This window comes from Astyanax mexicanus, chromosome 4 (assembly GCF_023375975.1).
Source record: "Astyanax mexicanus isolate ESR-SI-001 chromosome 4, AstMex3_surface, whole genome shotgun sequence".
Taxonomy (NCBI): domain Eukaryota; kingdom Metazoa; phylum Chordata; class Actinopteri; order Characiformes; family Acestrorhamphidae; genus Astyanax; species Astyanax mexicanus.
In genome coordinates this window covers 29489758-29509539 of record NC_064411.1, presented here as the reverse complement: position 1 = coordinate 29509539, position 19782 = coordinate 29489758, and the positions used below count along the sequence as shown (strand labels likewise).

The 19782-nt window shown below is 38.2% G+C and overlaps 2 protein-coding genes across 3 annotated transcripts in view; one reads left to right on the top strand and one right to left on the bottom strand.

Annotated features, from left to right (window-relative positions):
* The window catches only part of ap1s3b (adaptor related protein complex 1 subunit sigma 3b), a 30919-nt gene extending 24205 nt beyond the window's left edge, over positions 1 to 6714 (top strand). Inside the window, exons 4-5 of the mRNA XM_007232909.4 lie at positions 1049 to 1186; positions 5074 to 6714. Of these exons, the coding sequence (XP_007232971.3) occupies positions 1049 to 1186; positions 5074 to 5109 (174 nt within the window). The 3' untranslated portion in view covers positions 5110 to 6714. The remainder of the gene's footprint in view (positions 1 to 1048; positions 1187 to 5073) is intronic.
* Positions 6715 to 11005: 4291 nt separating this feature from the next.
* Positions 11006 to 15581, bottom strand: scg2b (secretogranin II b). 2 transcript variants are annotated; one of them, XM_049478970.1, is made up of 2 exons: positions 15256 to 15581; positions 11006 to 13312 (listed from the first exon to the last, which is right to left on the bottom strand). In XM_049478970.1, exon 2 carries the CDS (start codon positions 13307 to 13309, stop codon positions 11429 to 11431), a length of 1881 nt encoding a protein of 626 aa, XP_049334927.1. In that variant the 5' UTR covers positions 13310 to 13312; positions 15256 to 15581; the 3' UTR covers positions 11006 to 11428. The 2 variants fall into 2 exon arrangements, with proteins under 2 accessions (XP_049334927.1, XP_022534954.2); XM_022679233.2 differs by lacking the exon at positions 15256 to 15581 and adding an exon at positions 13473 to 13580.
* Positions 15582 to 19782: the final 4201 nt, after the last annotated feature.

The following is a 19782-nucleotide window of genomic DNA, read 5'->3' as shown; positions in this document are numbered from 1 at the left end:
GACATGCTATCTGCACCACAAATATAGCCATTTCATGTTTTCTGGGTGGAGTGTAAAATGCACTTATGTAAGTGTCTCTAGGCAAGACTATCTAGTAAATACCATACATGTAAATAAAAATGTAAAACAGGAATGTAAATCTGGGACTGTTTTGCCTTACAACACCATGCAAGTTCAGCTTCACCAGAAATAGATGATAAAAAATGGTTTGAAAAAAATTCAAAAGCATTTGACCTCAAACCAAACTGAATGAGGTCTGAAGCTTACTTTGTGCATGTAGAAGAAAGCAAAAGCATGCATTCATAGCTAAAATTGCACTGCCGAGGTAAATTAATGTTCAGAATTGTGCTGCTGAGGTAAATTATTATTAGAATAGCACTCTTGAGGAAATTCATAACTGATATTGCACTAGAATTGTACACTTAAGAAAATAGAAGACTAAAATTGCACTGCTGAGGTAAATGAATGTTTAGAATTGCACTGCTGAGGTAAAGTATTATTAGAGTAGCTCTCTTAAGAACATTTCTGATTAAAATTGCACTGCTGAGGTAAATGAATGTTTAGAATTGCACTGCCGAGTTGAAGTGTTATTAGAGTAGCCCTCTTAAGAACATTTATGATTAAAATTACACTGCTGGAGTAAATTTATGTTTAGAATTGTGCTGCTGAGGAAAAGTAATGTTTAGAATTGCACTGCTGAGGTAAATTATAATTAGAATAGCACTGTTGAGGACATTTATGACTAAAATGGCACTGCTGTGGAAAGTTAATGTTTAGAATGGCGCTGCTGAGGTCAAATATTATTAGAATAGCCCTCTTAAGAAAATGTATTAATAAAATTGCACTGCTGAGGTAAATTAATGTTTAGAATGTCACTGCTGAGGTACATTATTATTATTAGAATAACACTATGACTAAAATTGCCATGCGGGTTTGGTATTCGGCATTTGGACAAATATTTTATTATTTTTCGGTTACTGTTTTTTATATTTATGCACTGTGCAATAATCTATCCGGTTCAGAGAATGATTGTAATCTGTTGTAACAGGTATGTGAGTTGGACATCATCTTCAACTTCGAGAAGGCCTATTTCATTCTGGATGAGTTCCTAATGGGAGGAGAAATCCAGGAGACGTCCAAACAGTCCATCGCCAAATCCATCGAGGCATCGGACATGCTGCAGGAGGTGAGTGGCTTCTTCAGATGAGTCAAGCAGAGACAGACAGAGAGGCAGACGTACACACAGAGAGTGTGTGTGTGTGTCCTCTGAGTCTGTACTCGTGAATCTGCAGGGATTTGCTGATAAATGATTCATGATGTTTTTTGGAAAAAGCTAATTGCCTGTACAGTGTTTTTCTAGCTCTCTGGATAAGAATAGATCTTTGGTAATGTCCATAACTAAATGGACAGTCATTAAAATCCCACCCACACATAACCTTGGGCGAGACAGTACTGTCTGTACTGTTTATGATTTTAATGGCTGAGTAACATTAGTAACACAGAGAAAGAAGAACTAGAAGAACTGTACTAATAGCACCTGTTACCGTGGGAACAGTGATATGCTCAGCCTATACAATGACAAAACAAAAGTCGTGGGTTAGCTTAATGCAAATTGATTATATAGTTATACCTCCTGGAATGTAAGTTGTGAGGTGCTATCTTGTGAGGGAGATTAAAAACACTTGACCAGCATGCTCATGGCAAGAAAACATGAATTATCGGAGGTCTGATAGTGTTTGCAGATGGATGGAATATTTTATTTCTGACGTTGTGCAGGTATTTAACATTCCTTGAGTCTGGAAATACAGTCATATGAAAAAGTTTGGGCACCCCTATTAACCTTAATTATTTTTAGTTCTAAATATTTGGGTGTTTGCAACAGCCATTTCAGTTTGATATATCTAATAACTGGTGGACACAGTAATATTTCAGGATTGAAATGAGGTTTATTGTACTAACAGAAAATGTGCAATATGCATTAAACCAAAATTTGACTGGTGCAAAAGTATGGGCACCCTTATCACTTTATTGATTTGAGCTTTGAACTTCATAGCCAGGTGTATCCAATCATGAGAAAAGGTATTTAAGGTGGCCAATTGCAAGTTGTTCTCCTATTTGAATCTCCTCTGAAGAGTGGCATCATGGGGAGAGTAATGCGAAAGAAGCCATTTCTGCATTTCTGTGCTTTTGCACACCTCAGGTGACTCTGTTTGTGGCGTGCTTGCAGAAATGGCTTCTGTTGCATCACTCGCCCATACAGCTTCTCCTTGTGCAAAGTGCGCTGTATTGTTGACCGATGCACAGTGACACCATCTGCAGCAAGATGATGCTGCAGCTCTTTGGAGGTGGTCTGTGGATTGTCCTTGACTGTTCTCACCATTCTTCTTCTCTGCCTTTCTGATATTTTTCTTGGCTTGCCACTTCTGGGCTTAACAAGAACTGTCCCTGTGGTCTTCCATTTCCTTACTATGTTCCTCACAGTGGAAACTGACAGGTTAAATCTCTGAGACAACTTGTTGTATCCTTCCCCTGAACAACTATGTTGAACAATCTTTGTTTTTAGATCATTTGAGAGTTGTTTTGATGAGCCCATGATGCCACTCTTCAGATGAGATTCAAATAGGAGAACAACTTGCAATTGGCCACCTTAAATACCTTTTCTCATGCTTGGATACACCTGGCTATGAAGTTCAAAGCTCAATGAGGTTACCAAACCAATTTTGTGCTTCAGTAAGTCAGTAAAAAGTAGTTAGGAGTATTCGAATCAATAAAATGATTTTGGTTTAATGCATATTGCACATTTTCTGTTAGTACAATAAACCTCATTTCAATCCTGAAATATTACTGTGTCCATCAGTTATTAAATATATCAAACTGAAATGGCTGTTGCAAACACCCAAATATTTAGAACTAAAATGATTAAGATTAATAGGGGTGCCCAAACTTTTTCATTTGACTGTAAGATACACAGAAGGAAGTACCAACCACAGTAGACAGTGCAGTGGGGGGTTATGAGTTGTACGTGTGAACAGGCAAGCACCATTGGCAGAAACTTTTAGCACATATTCACAGGTTAACTCATGTTCACATGTTTCAAACATTTTTTTTATGGCAGATAAATGTATATTTTCAGATATATTTTAACATATCAGCCCAGTATGCATTCTCAAGATTCTTTCGTTACTAATGATTAGCAGGAACTTGATTGAAATGAAAGAAATTTGCGATGCTTCAAGGAATGATGATTATGTTGTCTATATTATGACTGGAAGACATAAAATTAAATTGACTCCTTTTGGCTACAGTGCTAAAAATATAAAATGTGACTATCAGACAGTGTATATTGTATCGTAGTTTTTACAGCTGAGTACATTTTCTGAATATAAGTTAATAGGTCTTAGTTGCTCATTTACTTGCACAGGTTTAATAAAAGTGATACCAAACTTTTAAACAGTATTGTGCAATTTATTTTTTTCTCTGTTGTCATTTTACATTTTTTTGTTATGAATCTAGCAATATGCTATACTTATTTTAAAGTTGTTTAAGTCAAAGGGGGGTGCTGAGGGGTTCAGTGGGCTGAGCGCTGCCTCTGTGGTTCGAATCCTGGTCATGCAGCTTGCCATCAGCTGCCAGAGTCCTAAGAGTGCACAATTGGCCTTGCTCTATATATATGTATATATGTATCGGAACCGAGTCGCTGCACTTTCCTCCGAGTTCGCTGTGATGCTACTCTGCAATGCTGCATCATCAGCAGTTCAAAAAGAGGTGGAGTCTGCCTTCACATGTATTGGAGGAGGCATGTGCTAGTCTTCATCCTGCTTGTGTTGTGGCATCATTTATGATGAAGGATATACAGCTGAGTAGCTGCTGAATGTGTGAAACAATTGTCTATTTGCTGAATTGGGATAAAAAGTGGGAAAGATTAAAATAAAATGTGTAATAATACAGTACCAGTCAAAAGTTTGGACACAACTTCTCATTTAGTGTTTTGTTAATTGTGAATTCATCCAGATTATGAAGAAACACATAAACAAGAGGTGCTACTTTTCGTTTGTTTAACACTTTGTTTGTTTACTAAATAATTCCAAATGTTTTTCCATCCATAGTTTGGATGAGTTTAGTGTTAATCATAAGTAAACGTACAGTATATGATTGACACATCCTGTAGAATCCTGGAAAGATCTTAATGATCTATTACATCCTAATTAGTACATCTTTAATGTAGGACAACTAACGTATATGAATAAAATTGCATGGCTGAGGTAAATTAATGTTAAAAATTGTACTGTTGATGTATATTATTATTATTATAGAATTGCACTGTCGAGGTAAATTCATGTTTAGTATTGTGCTACTTACACTCTAAAAAACAGAGGTACGATATGAGTACTTTTTTGTACTCAAAGGAACACTCTTCATTGGTCTTAACAGGGTCAGATTTGTGCCCTCAGAAGTACAAAGTAATTTCTAACAGCAATAAGTACAAATTTGTACCATTTAACCAGACAAAGGGTACATTCAGTATTCTGTATCACTGCACTAATAAACAATATGTATTTTAACACATTTTGCACATTTTTTATTTGAAAGCCAGATAATTTTGGATCATCAAGTTTTTGATCCATATTTAGTTGATGATAATGTTTATAATCTTTATAATCTTTACTGGCACGAAAACAATGGGTACAAAAAAAAAGGACTTTTACTTAAAGGTACTTTTTTTGTACCTAAGTATAAGGTACAGCCCCAGCGACAAGCTTTGTACCATTTTAAGTACAAATCTGTACTAACTTTTCTTAGTTTGTAGGTAAAATATTATTAGAATAGCACTCTTGAGAAAATGCATGACTAATATTGCATTGCTGTGGTAAATCATTAGTAGAATAGATCTCTTAAGAAAATTTATGACTAAAATGGCACTCCTGTGGTAAATTAATGTTTAGAATGGAACTGCTGATGTAAATTACTATTACAATAGCACTATGACTAAAATTGCACTGCTGTGGTAAAATAATGTCCCAATTAGTACATCTTTAATGCAGGATAACTAATTGTGGCATTTCTTCTCTCCAGACCATGGAAGAATACATGAGCAAACCGGCCTTCTAACAGCGGAGGAGGGGAATACAGATCAACAGGACTAAAAGGAAGTGTCCGGATCTGCAGCAGCACTCATGAGGACGACAGCTATGCACTGTTTTTTAATTACTGAAACATTGGAGTTACTTGACTGTTGGTTTGATTGCTGTCGGAGAGTTCTGTCGAGCATATGAAGGAAATACGAATGACCAAATTTGTAATTTTGCTGGGAGAACATCAGCCTGTTAGGAGCTTCATTGCTCGTCGGACGCGATTTCAAAAGGAGAATTTTTAAACTATTGTTTAATATTATTATTATTATGTACTTGTACAGCAGTTCACAGCTCCAGCTTGGGTGATTTCTGGTAGTTTCCGGTGCTTTTCCTGCCACAGCGTTTTAGACAGCTTGTCAAACTATTTTTAAATAATATATTCTTTGTATAACAGGGTTGTGTTTTGAGGACGGAACATACAAATGTGAGACGGACAAGGTAGCACTAAAGTGAGGAGCACTGTTGTTTCGAGCATTTCGTCAGCTCAGCAATAACTATCAATAATGCTGTGATAATTTGCATAGGACTCACGCAAGACGCACAATGATGATGATGATGATGATGATGTCTCACTGAATCCACTTAAACCTTAATTCTCAAGACCAATATCAATATCGAGATCTTAACCTGCAATAACTACAGTAACTGTACTTAATGTTGATTAAAAAGTGCCTGATTTGTGATTGTATGCCTTTTATTCAGATCATTTCTTAAGTGTGATGCACGCTTAAAAGAGAACTCCGGTGTGAAATTGACTTTTAGTGTAGTAAAACGTGATAAAGTGTATTAACCTTTGTTGAAAAGCCCACCTCCACTCTCCCGCAGCTTTCCGAGATCCAGTCATTTTGTGCAGTTTGTCCAAACAGGCTTTAGAATGGGTTTTAATGGGGCATATTTTGACCCAGCAGATAAATAGCTTTTTACACTGTTATTCAGGCTCAGAGTAGCTCCACGCCTCATTGGTAGAATCCGGAGAGCCCTGACATTTAAAACAAGGCATTAAGAACTTTAAAAGTGCACAAGACTTTTATTAAAAGCCACTGTTTACAACCCATAACGTAATCTAAATCTCCGGACCTTGCCATCTTAAAGTAAAATCATGATCAGTAGAGTCAAGAGTTTTTAATGATTCATTCGTAATGTTTCATTCCTGATATTTCATTCTTAAAGACTCATTTTAAATGTTAAGGCTCTCCAGATTCTACCAATGACGTGTGGAGCTACTTTGAGCCTGGATAACAAGGCAAAATATGCCCCACTAAAACCCTTCTCTTATTCTAAAGCCAGTTCAGACAAACTGCGCAAAATTGCTGGATCTCAGAAAGCTGTGGGAGAGCGGAGGTGGGATAATCAACAAAGGTTAGTGCCCTTTATCATGTTTTACTACACCCAAAGTCAATTTCACACCGGAGTTCTCCTTTAATGAGACCACTTGATTGAAACACTAAGGGAAATTGTTTTTTTTTTTATGTTGTTAAAATGATGACTAATGCGGTTGTTTCGAGCATGTTACCAAATCTACTCTGTTGAAGCTGAACATTAAAATTGTATTTTCATATATATAAATATATATATATATATATATATATATATATATACAGAGTGCTTGTTTTTTGCCCTTATTTTTTTTTCTATGCTAGTCCATGTGTTAAGGAGCATATTGCTGTTTTATTAATGAGTTCAGGGGTTCAGGGACATTTTGGCATTTTATCACTGGATCTAATATTTTTGCGGTCAATCTTATTACGTTAACACATTCAATTAATCTGAACTTCAGGGTGTTAATTATTTCAGCTTCCTCTCGTAATTAACAACTTGCGACGTATAAATAATTAGTTTTCTTTAGCAATATATACAGTGGCTTTGTTACATTTTTTGAGATTTTAAGTGATCGACTGACACAAAATAGCACATATTTGTAAAGTGGAACAAAAATAATACATGAATTTCAAAATTTTAATTAACAAACAATCTGAAAAGTGTGACAAGTAAAAGTATTCACCCCCCTTTATTCTGAACCCCCTAAATAAAATCATGTTCAATCAATTGTCTTTAGAAGCTGCTGAGTCCAGCTGTGTGTAATTTAGTCTCAGTATAATACTGAGCTGTTCTGTATCAACCTTGGTGGTTTGTTAGTGAACATTAGTGAACAAACAGCATCAAGGACCAAGGAACTCACCAGACAGGTCAGAGATAAAGTTGTGGAGACGTTTAAAGCAGGGTTAGGTTAGAAAAACATATCCTGAGCTTTGAGCATCCCAAGGAACCCAGCAAAGGCATGGCCATTCACCCAAACAGACAGATTGAGCAAGGAGAGTCCTGATCATAGAAGCAGCCAAAAGGCCCATGGTCACTCTGGAGGAGCTGCAGAAATCCACAGCTCAGGTGGGAGAATCTGTTCATTTTGTTAATCACATTAAAAACCCATCAAACGTGTGTGTTAATAGTTAACAGCTGCCTGAGGGGTTTTATATAAAGGATCTGTTACACAATTTTACTACTTCGCCACCAAACTACAGGGAAGTACCAGTTTTAGCATTTTTAATCATTATATTAGTCATCATTATTCACAGAATATTGTAAATAATAAAAAGTTTTCACTACTATAAAAGTAATTCCTCTTTGCTGTAGTCTATCATTCATTCATTTATTTACATGAAAAGGTCAAGTCAAGTCTTATGAAGTGTAAAAAAGTGTAAAAAGTGACTAATCTTAATTAATCGAAGAATACTGCTGTGATTAATATGATTCAATTTCATTTAACCCATTGACACCCCTAGTTTACTGTCTTTTTTTCTTACCAGAGATATAAATGATACAAATATAATTCCACTTTTCTAGTCTAACATGTCATCATTCAATAATTTAAGCAATAAGTCGAGTGTATTATTGCGATTAAACCACAGTTCTATTATCACTGTTTATTGAAAGATTTTAAGTTTTCTTGAAAGATTTTACAGTTAAAGAGGACAAGAAAAAACGATCTGTTTGGTTATAAAAACTCTGCGAGTTAAAATAGTTCCATTGCTGCGCTGTTTGTAGCTGCACTGTTTGGTTTGTAAGCGCTGCATAGTTGCTAGGTTACCTGTATGTGGTGTAGTAATACATGGTTACAGTGCATTACCGGCTGATAATGGCACTTATTGAATGCTTCTTAGCCAATCACATTGCAGGGTCGGAATTAACTGTAAAATAATTACAATTAAATATCCACCATTAAAAGCTTAAGTCTTAGGAACAACAAGAATGTGATTAATCACAATTAACTACAAACTACTGTTGTGATTAATCTGATTACATTTTTAGTCCGTTGACGGCACTAGTTTTTGTCCTTTTTCTTACCAGAGCTGTCCACATGGAAAATAAACTTATCACTGCTTCAGTCAGGAGTTGCTTTTAGGTATCCTAGCTCTTCAGACTCATCTCTGTGCATTCATAGAAAGCAGGATTCTACACTGTTACAAGTACTTAATGGAGGAACTTTTTAGGGGGTCTTCAATTTAAAGCTGTGGAAAAACCCCTTAGGGTTCTTTTGAACCTTATATAAAAATAAAGAACCACAACATGTTTCTCAAGGAACTAACTCTTTTAAAAGGGCACTAAATCTGCTGATATTTTGCTGAGTCCTCCTTCAGCTCAAATTTGAAAAGGCCTTATAAATGGGAGGGGCACTGGGTGATGTATGGGTTTAGAGTCAGGGCAGGAGGGAGAGCTGATTGGCTGAGCTGCAGCAGCAGCAGTATGCCTCAGTTGAACCTGAAAGGGCAGTGCAAAGGTGGAAATAACCACAATAAAAGCATTTTTAAAGGTTAGGAAATGTTTATACAAGATTTTAAGCAGGACTGGTTTGTTTCATTACTTTATAGCAGGGGTGTCAAACTCATTTTGGCCGAGGGCCACATTGGCATATTGGCTGTCCTCCGAGGGCCAGATGTAACTTATAAATGTAATAAAATGTAACCAAATGTAATATATGTAAATGAATGTAATTACTCCTTAATGTTAAATAACTCTCAATATATTATTTATTCAATCAAATATTACAGTTGCATGGAAAAAATGTTTGCTTGTTGCTCTATTAACATAAATCCTTTTAATTTGTCATGTCATGAAATCCAAAAACTCCATCAATCAAGAACCAAACTATTCAAGTGAATAGAAATGACATCAAGTTATATTAACTTTGAAATTATTAACTGAAATAAGGCTTAATAAATATAAAATCAAAAATTGTGAGCTGTTAAGAACATAGCATTTCCTCAGATTTAGCAGTTCCTCATCCAACCACTAGTGGGAGCTGCAGCAGCAGCACCACAAGTCCGCAGTCTTTACTGAGTCAGAGCTACAGCCCAGCCACGGGCTACAGGGCTCAGCTCAGCCAGTCTGGAGCGTTTTTAAAATTTTTAAGTTCTTCTGTGTATGAAATAAAGATTTTTGTAACCGAATAATACAGCTCTCTACAGTTCATCTTTCAGCCCAATCAGCTAACAGCAGCCGTTTAGAGCATGAGTCACTGCTGGGATTACATTATAAACAGGTCAGTTATCGCGCTGCTAACCTCAGGATGTTTATAACTACGGAGTTTAGTGGACACACCACGGCTGCAAGGTTAGACTGTTGAAGGCTACTGAAGACTATTAAAGGCTATTGGAGGTTATTGAAAGGGTTATTGGGGGCAGAAATCAGTAAAGGCTGGTTAGATAAGTGATTCACGTCCTCGTACTTTGCTGCGGTGAAACTGCGACTAGCGCTGTCCCAGTGATGTTTATTAACGTCATTAAAACAGATTTTGTCAGCTATTGTCTTATAAATATTTACACAGAACTTATATCTCTCCTAAAAAGCGTTTATTTTGGTCAGTAACACTCTTCGTAACACAAAAGGCATACCGGTCTTTCGCCTTGAAGCACAGCCGTCCGTCTGCATCAACTTCTCTTTTTCTGGACATTATGGGATAAACATTTATATGTCTCAATTCCACCCGCGAAGTTACACCTTCCCTCCGGCAGGGTTTCCACATCAATGACTACACTGCCGTGTAGTGGCAGTAAGCCGTAACTTTGCGGGTAATACAATCGACAAGCATTGTGGGAAATGTATTTTTTGGTCAAAGAACGCTTCTGACTTATTTATTATAGACACTAAGATCTTACAAGCTCTCGCGGGCCACATAAAAAGACGTGGCGGGCCACATTTGGCCCGCGGGCCTTGTGTTTGACACATGTGCTTTATAGGAAAAAATATGGCTTTTTAACAGTGAGGGACTACTAATACTGTGTTGGACCCATGTGTATTAAAAGGTTCTTTAAAGCATCAGTCCAGTTTTGGAGACCTCTCTGGTGAAAGTGTGCAATTGCACAGAGCATGTAAAAGAGTACTATGAGTGCAGGTTAATGTAAATAATTGATGGTTTTTGTTCCCTTATAAAAAGAAATCTGTCAAAATGTAGAGATAAATTGCCTCCAATGAACCTACCAGACCATTCTTAACTTTAATATAATTAATATAATTAATAATTTTAATTAAAATTAATATATTAGATGCTGTAGGGGTAAAAATGCCACAACACAAATGCTATTAATCAGAACATTTTGTCCCCTACCAACTCAGCACTTCTAGGTTCAGTATTAAAAAAATCTTAGGGACTGCTGCTTTAAAGAAACTTAGAGATACCAACGTTTTCCATCCTATTAGGCAGAAGCATTATCCTTGCAAAATTCAACTTATGCATTGAAATGTTTCTAATAAAAAAAATAATTAAACCAAATTTTTAAAGTCATTTCTTCAGTCGTTGCATTCACACTGTTCCATTTGGTATACATTCAGTTTCTTTCGTCGACGTGCATAATAAGTCAACACAACACAACGAGAGGGAAAAATAATACGGTAATGCTTTATTAATCTCATAGTCATCTTACACTTCAGAACACGTACAAAAATGATTAAGAAACGAGTACCACCATCCACTTTTTTGTCTAATAAGGTTATAGCTTGTTTGGTAGGACCATACCAAGCTCTGCAGTGCTCAATAGATAAGGGGACATCATACTAACGAACGGAACATGAACAAACATCACTAACCCATAGCAGACGATACGCCGTTTACTCTTGCATGTTTATATATATTTATATGATAATATTATTTACATCTTAGAGTTTCATGAAAACTAAAGCACTTTAATTTAGAGGGAAACGGGGTATAGGCATGTCCCTCTGACCGAGGACTCGTCTGGCAGGGAGTTGTCAATGGGGTCACTTGGGGTAGGTAGCTTGGGGTCGGCGGTTCCCTTTTGCCACTACATCCCAGCAACAAGTTTGCCACGATGCTCCTTCTCCCCTTCAGAAACAGGCTCCTGTAGTTGCTGGTCACTCTGCTCAGCCACACTGTTCTCAGTTGGGGGCTTCTGTGGCGCCTCTTCCTCCTCACCCTCCTCTTCCTCCTCCATCATCTCCTTCCCCTGCGTATCTCTTTTAGTTGGCGCACTCTTGCCTGTGTCCACCTGCTCAAAGTAATCTTTCATTGCCTCTTCGTAAGCCTCGTAGGGAAACCGTGAGTCCAAGGCCCTCTTGTGTGGCTCATCGTCCGGGTACTCTGTCATGAGTTTGGCTGCAAGGAAGGTGGCCACCTCATCTTCATCCACTGCGTCATCATAATCATCTTTCCTCTTGCTGAGACCCCTGTTCAGGTCAGATGTGGTGAACAGGCTGCCTCGGCGTCCATTTGAAGGCGCGAAGTACCTGGAGAGGGCAGTCTTGTACGGTCTCGGCTTTGTGAAGTACCTTGCGCTCTTGCTTGCGGTGTTGCCAAGTCCAAGTGCCTTTAGCAGCTCCTCGGTCTTGATGTCGACAGGCCCTTCGCTCACCGTGACCTCAGGCTGGCGCCCACTGTAGTACTTGATCACACGGCTCCGGTAGCGAGGTTGCTGCTGCTGCTGTTGCTGCTGATGCTGCTGCAGAAGAGTGGGTTTCCTTGCCAGCTGCATCTGCGGCTCTGGAAGTCGCTGCTGCTGCTTCCTTGTCTCCTCCATGAAGAGGAGACCCACAAGATCTTCGGGAGGCACCTGGAGCTTCATAGACATGGCTGACAGCAGCTGCTTGATGGCGTGAGGGTCAAGTAGGGAAGGTCGAGAGTTCAAGCTCAGACTGGAGCTTAGGGGACGCCTCCGCAAACCTTGCGTCTCTGCTTGCAGATCCCGTTTCCTTGCTTGATCGGTCATCTCCAACACCTTCAGCAGGTAGTAGTCCACCAGCTTTGTGTCATCAGCATTGTCATCATCATCATCACCACCGTCCTCCTCAACACGGTCACTAGCCCTACGTCTTTGTGGTTCTCCGATTGTCTCGCTCTCCTCGTCGCTGTCAGCCAAGCCACGCTCCATCTCCTGGCGACTGCCCTTCACCAGCTCCTCCGTCTCCACCTGCTCTTCCAGTGGCACCCACTCCTCGCCTCCGCCAGCCACATCCTCATACGCCACATCCCGCAGCCTGTACATGCCATCCTGGTCCTCAGCATCCTGGTCCTCTGCATCCTCTCCATCACGCTTGCGTTGCAGTCTGCCCAGTTCCTCGAGGAGAGACCTCATGTTAGCTAGACTCTGGGCGGTGTACTGCTCGTCCAGGTCCTCGGTGGCACGCTTGACCTCCCGACCGTTTTCCTCGTCCTCAAACATGAGAGGGTACTTCTTGTGAGGTCTCACCACGCCCCCGTATTGAGTGACGGGACCCTCCGCGTCGTCGCCCGCCGCTGATGGGCGTCTACTCTTGTGCGTGCGCCGCTCGCCCCCTACGGCGCCCCCAACCGTTGCGCCCTCTCCCTCCGCCTGTTGCTCGAGCGCACGAAGCGCCGCTCGCACCCACTGCGGTGCGCCGCTGTCCGGCCACCGGGCGGCGTCCTCGTCCCGCATCGAGGCGAGCTGCACGAGCAAACGGAACTTATCCACCTCGTCGTAGTCGCCGGTGGGAGTCTCTGCGGCGGGCGCGCCGTCCGTGCGCCGCTTCAGGCTCTCGATGTACTCCAGTGCCTTGATCATGTCCGAACTCGGAGACGTGTACGCGGCGGGCTCGCGCAGCCGGTGGTGGCGGAGGGACGCCGCGCGCACGGCGGCGAGCGAGTGGAGGAGTGCCGCGAGGAGGAGCATGGCCTCCCCCGCGGAGAGCTTACGAAGGGAAAGCGACATAGCCTGGGAGGGAAAAAAAGAAGAGAAAGAGAGAGAGAGAGAAAAAATATATAAATAAAAAAATAAATAAACAACACAATTATAATAAGTCTACAAACCGGGGGAATGTTTTATTAAAGCTGTATCAATCAAAATATTAATATATAAAAATAGCAAATCTCACGTTAAGGCAAAACAATACAAAATGCAAAAATGCGGCAAAATCCGAAACCGATCGCCCCGCAACTCCGCAGCTCCTGAACCAGTCTGAGCTGCGCGAGACCACCGTATCTTGGTTTTAAACACCACACTCTCCACCGGATGAGTCACCGCTCGTTGTCAAGGTAACCTTTACTTGTAGCTCCCATTCCTCAATCACTCCTTCCTTCCATCACCCCTCATTTGCCCTGGAATTTTACTTCTAATTTTGCTCTCATCTGAAAAAAAAAAAACCTCAGCTCTGAAAACTTCTATATAATCATTGTAATTCATGTAATTATAATAATAATATAAGTTAGATGCTATACTGGGATATTAAGCACAACAAAAGAAAGCAAATGTGTAAGTAAACAAACAGAAAAAATAGCTAGATTAATCGATCGCAAGATCCGAATTGTGGTATAAAATAAACAGTGATAGATAATTAGATAGATCTAGATTTATGTAGATAATAGATATAGATAGAGAGAGCTTAGTCTGAATCGAGGTATATAATAGATTCTAAAAGATGGGTAGATCTTTTACTTATTTCATAGATAAAGATAGATATAAACGGAGGTATATATAAAACCTCAGAACTATGATTTGATAGATAAATAGATATTGATGTATACCTAGATCTGAATTAAGGTAGGTAATAGATACGGATCTGAATCTGGATCTGAAACGAAGTATTCAATATAAGCATTCGCATATACTCCCTTATATCGCATGCCTCAATTGAAATCAAGCTTTTTCTTTATTTACGCAGTGTTTTGTTTTGGTTAATATCCCAGTATATTATTAACCTTATGTGATCCTTTAAAACTAAGATTTTATTCATAACAAATATTACTTTTCAAGAAAAACGTAAAAAAGTACGCTTTAAAACTTTTAAAGCTTTGTCTATTTTGCAACTATACTTAAATCATTAAATATATATATATATATATATATATATATATATATATATATATATATATATATATATATATATATATATATAAATCGATCGCAGATATGTTTCGCAGGCTTAAACAATTATACAGTATGTTCTGAAGCTGAAACTGACCATTGAAGCAAAAGGAAAGCTTAAAGAATTACGCTATAATTTTGCTTCAACGTGAAGCAAACATGAAGAAATAAAACACAAACCAAACTCTAACTCTATTTCTGGGAGCTTTGATATATAATCCGTTTAAAATTTAGCATGAGACGATGCACAGGGAAAATGCTAAAGAGCAAGATCTAAATCATTTTTTATCAGGAAAACGGCCGACAGCTACGTCTTAAACCCGTCTTGTATGTAAAGCTCACTCCCAATGGCATTTAGTGCTTTGTGATTACGATTAAAGACAGGGATTAAGCCTGGTCTTGGAAGACACAGCATTCTGATTGGATATTGAAGTCTCTGTAATTTTTTATAGGCTTAATCCGTTTTCGGAAACTCGCCATATATATTTTGTTTTTTATTTTTTTATATAGTATTTCCAGAGCTAAAACCAAGACTAAATATATACCGAACCAGTCAACCAACCTTAAACCCCATCTGTAAAGATCTCAGCTCAGATTTGTAGCCGATCAGATCTACCAGATATCAGATCTCTACTCAAACAATGGACCGTCAGCCTGATACCCATCCCCAGTCTCTGATGCGCTGATGAAGATGCTCCACCACTGTCTTCCTACAGCTCTTATCACACATATTCCCCATCATCTCCAGCGACCCCCAAGGAAGCCCACCAGCGCCGCGGTTCGTGCGGGCTTACCTTCAGCGAGGGGCAGCAGGGAGCTCAGAGATTGGACCGGAGCCACACTGGCATTCTCTCGCCGCCGCGATCCCGAACCGTTTCAGCACCGGACAGCTCCCTCCCCGCGCTTTAAGAGGCACCTGACCGCCGCGTCACCGCCCTCCCCGAACCGAACCGAGCCGCCCGGACTTCGGAGCCGCCCGTTAGTCAGTCTGAACCGCCGATCTGAGCCTCTACTGCTTTATTCATGAAACACCGCCGCTATTTTTGCTCCTCCGCGGCGAGAAAATGCAGTTTACAGCGATTCCTTTCGCTTTTCCCTGGAGAGCACTGGCAGACTGGCTTTCAGGCGTGACGCACATCCCTATGACATCACACAGGAATACGTAAAGATCTACGTAAAGAAAAATAACCAATTCCAGTCTACAAATCGCTAGCGATATGTTTCATTCAGAGAATACATTATAAAAGCGTTTAAATTTCCAGACAAATATTAAACCTAGTCTTGGACTAAACAACATTTTTAAATGGGGATTTTCCATTAAAAGAAAAATATAACCTACAGTAAAGTCTTTAAGATTTAGTCTTGTCTTAATCCCTGTCCGGGGAACTTACCCAATAAAAAATATATAATGCGCTTAATTGTAATGTGATGAGGTGATCGCGATCGCGCAGGATCCTGCATTTAAAAAAAACAAACCAAAAAAAATGAAATGCTTTTTAGATTGGCTGAATCCGAGTCAAAGTATCAAATAAACTAAATGCATAGGATTGGAATGCTCCGATTTTTAATAAATTAAGGAAAAAAACGTAAACCAAAATCAGCTCTAATAACCTTCAGATATAATCAGTTATTTTTTAAAAATTTGATTAAATTTTTTCCCCATTTTCTCTCCAATTTGCACGGCCAAATACCCAACCCACTCATTAGTGATGCCCCACCACCTGGAGGGTGAAGATTTGCACACGCCTCCTCCAATACATGTAAAGTCATAGAGCGTCATCTACCTATGCAGAGAGAGCAAAGCTAATTGTGCTCTTAGAGCTTCGGCAGCTGATGGCAAGCTACATGAACAGACCTGCAGATTAGTCAATCAAAAATTACTGCTGCCCTGGTGACGTCCAACCATCTGGGTCTCACCGCTATCAGAGGCACACTGCTGCTGCTGCAGCTCAGCCAATCAGCTCTCTCTTCTGCCCTGCCTCTAAACCCATACATCCCTCAGTGCCCCTTCCAAACTCCCTCAAATTAGAGCTGAGGGTGGTGTCAGCAAAAAGCAGGGGCTTTAGTGCCCCTTTAAATTGTCCTGTGGGATGAAGATCACTCTCTGTAAAACTTATTTCTAAAGGAAATGAAAAGAAATAAAAAAAATAACCAAGCTCAAGCTGGTCAAATGTAAAGATACATAAAGCAAATTAACTAAAAAGTCTAATAATTACTGGCTATTTGCTTTATGCAGAGAGTAATCGATGATAGCATTTCAATTAGAAACTAAAAACATATCTGCGTTTCATTGTAATGTGAAGCCATGTGGCAGGATCCTGCAGAAAAGTATAGAATATTTTTGGATTGGTGAACCAGAACCAAACTGGCCAATGAACCAAGTTTATTGCTAGCTTACAGAAGTTATCTATAACTATGCGCCAGTGATATAGAGCCCCTGACGTGACATCCTGTACAAATAATAAATAATCACATGTGTGGTCAATGGATAGATGGATAATTGGATACAGAACCCATTTATACCGGATGTTACATTAGAAAACCATAGACATGGTACATAGGGTTCAGATACTGAAAAAAAAAACAGCATAAACAACATGTTAATTGACCAGCTTGGATTGTAACCAGCATAGGGAATGTTTTTTATGGTTTAGCTGGTCTACAAGCATGATCAACTAGCTAAACCAAGCTGTAGACCATGAGTATGATTGATCACCAATGTTTTCTAGCTGGTTGACATATATTTGACCAGCATGGCCAAGCTGCTTGACAACCATGATCAGCAAGATCAAACCGCTTGACCAGCAAGACAAGACAAGACTTGTTCATTGACCACCATGACCAAGTTTATTTCAGCAATTTAGCAAATTCAGCCAATCAAAAAACAACTTAGACCATCCAAAGGTATCTAAAAAATCTGGCCTTGTTTTAATTTTAATTTTCTATATTTTTACAATAAATTAACGTAATCATTCAGTATTTAATGTTTTCCTCGATTAACTTGTTTTTAATCATAGTACATTATTAAACAGTATGTTAAAACAATTGAGAGCAATGCTGTATGACGGGAGCTGTGCTGAGTTGTGCTGGAGCTGTGAAATGGTAAATGTGGGTCGTGTCTGACCCTTGTGTGTAAACCTGATGTAGAAATAAAAAAAGCTTCTTTATAAAGTAATAAAGTAAAATAAAAATGAAGATTTGTGCTAAATAAACCCACAGCCATACATGAATCAACATAGAAAATGAATGACTCATGTTGCGTATTAGAGGGCTAGTGACACGAAAAAGGCTTTTATTTAAAAAGTAGGTAAGGTAAAAATTTAATGAGGATGTATCATGATCTAAAACAAGTTAAGTTAGGAATACCTTAATTTCTGAATGATTGAATTAATGTGTTGCTAAAATATATCATAGAAACACGCAGCTATACATGAATTAACATAGAAAATAAATGTGGGTCATTTTTGACCCATGTGTGCGTTCGAGGGGTAGTGATACAAAAAAAGGCTTTTATTCCAAAAGTAGGTAAGGAAAAATTAAATAAGAATGTATGATGATCAAAAACAAGTAAAATAATGAATACCATGCATTCTGAATGACTGAATAAGTTTATTGATAAGATTTATCATAGAAACACTCAGCCATACATCAATTAACATAGAAAATGTTGCGCATTAGAGGGGCTGTGCATATGTTGCGCATCAAAGGGTTAAATATATAAATAAAATTTGTATTCATATAAAAAAGATATATCTCTACAGTGTAAAGATTTTATTGTAATGTAAAGGTGTGGGAATGATGTGAGAGCTTTCCTTCTGACAGTAAAACAAAAACAAAACAAAAGCCTGGTAGCTCTGACGCACGGAAACCATGGAGTTAAACCCTCAGGCGATGACTCACACACACACACACACACACACACACACACATATACACACACACACCTCCGCAGTGAGAAGGAAGCTGATAAATGCTCTGGTGGTGGCCAGGTCTCTCTCTCTCTGGGTCCTGAGGAATCGATAAGGATCTGGGATCAGGCCTGGCTGTCAGCGACAGGTTAAAGTGCCAGATTGGGGTTAAAGCCAACCGTCTATCATCTCCTCTAAATCTACACAGTCAGGAGATGTTCATCACTGCGTCTGCAAAACAATACAACCCCCTGTGTGTTTTTCTAGGAGGACACATTGAAAATATATAAATTACATTTAAAATAATATCCCCTGATTAAACCTGAGTCATCTTATTAAAGCTATAAAATCTTCAGCTCTGTTTTTTTTTTTTTCAAAATTATGGATTATCCTGTAACTACTATAAATTATTGAGTGTTTACTGGGAATTACTCAGTAATTACTATGCATAATTCTGCATACATTATTACATTACAATGAATTACTTAATTGTTCTGTATCTATTGTTAATCATTCAGTAATTACTATGACATTTTCAATAACTACTATGAATTATTCAGTATCCACTCTAATTCATTCAGTAATAATATGAATATTTCAATAACTCATAATAATAATTCAGTATCCACTGTAATTCATTCAGTGATTACTATGAATATTTCCAGAACTACTATGGATTATTCAGTATCCACTCTAATTCATTCAATTCAGTATCTATTGTGAATCATTCAGTAATTACTTTGAATTTTTCCAGAACTACTATGAATTATTCAGTATCCACTCTAATTCATTGAGTAATTAATATGAATATTTCAATAACTACTATGAATTATTCAGTATCTATTGTGAATCATTCAGTAATTACTTCTAATTTTTCCAGAACTACTGTGAATTAATCAGTATCCACTCTAATTCATTCAGTATATACTATGAATATTTTAATAACTACTATGAATTATTCAGTAACTATTGTGAATCATTCAGTAGTTACTATAAAGTTTTTAATAACCACTAGGAACTATTCAGAATCCAATCTGAATCATTCAGTAATTATTCAGTAATTATTATTATTACTTGTCAACATCCACTATTAATTATTTAGGATATATTGCAACTCATTCAGTAATTACTTTGAATATTTTAACAACTACTATGTATTTTTCCGATTCCATTGTAAAATATTTAATAATAACTTTAAAACTTTCAACAATTACTATGAATTATTCAGTATTCACTCTGAATCATTAAGTAAATACTATGTACTTTTTAACATTCACTTTGAATTACTTAGTATCCATTGCAAATCATTTAGTAATTACTGTGCACTGTGATTCATTATGAATCATTTATTAATTACTATAATTTTTTCCAGAACCACTGTGTATTATTTATTATCCACTGTAAATCATTCAA

Bases quoted from the DNA above. Each gene is read 5' to 3' on its own strand.
- scg2b (XM_049478970.1), bottom strand. From the start codon at position 13,309: ATGTCGCTTTCCCTTCGTAAGCTCTCCGCGGGGGAGGCCATGCTCCTC.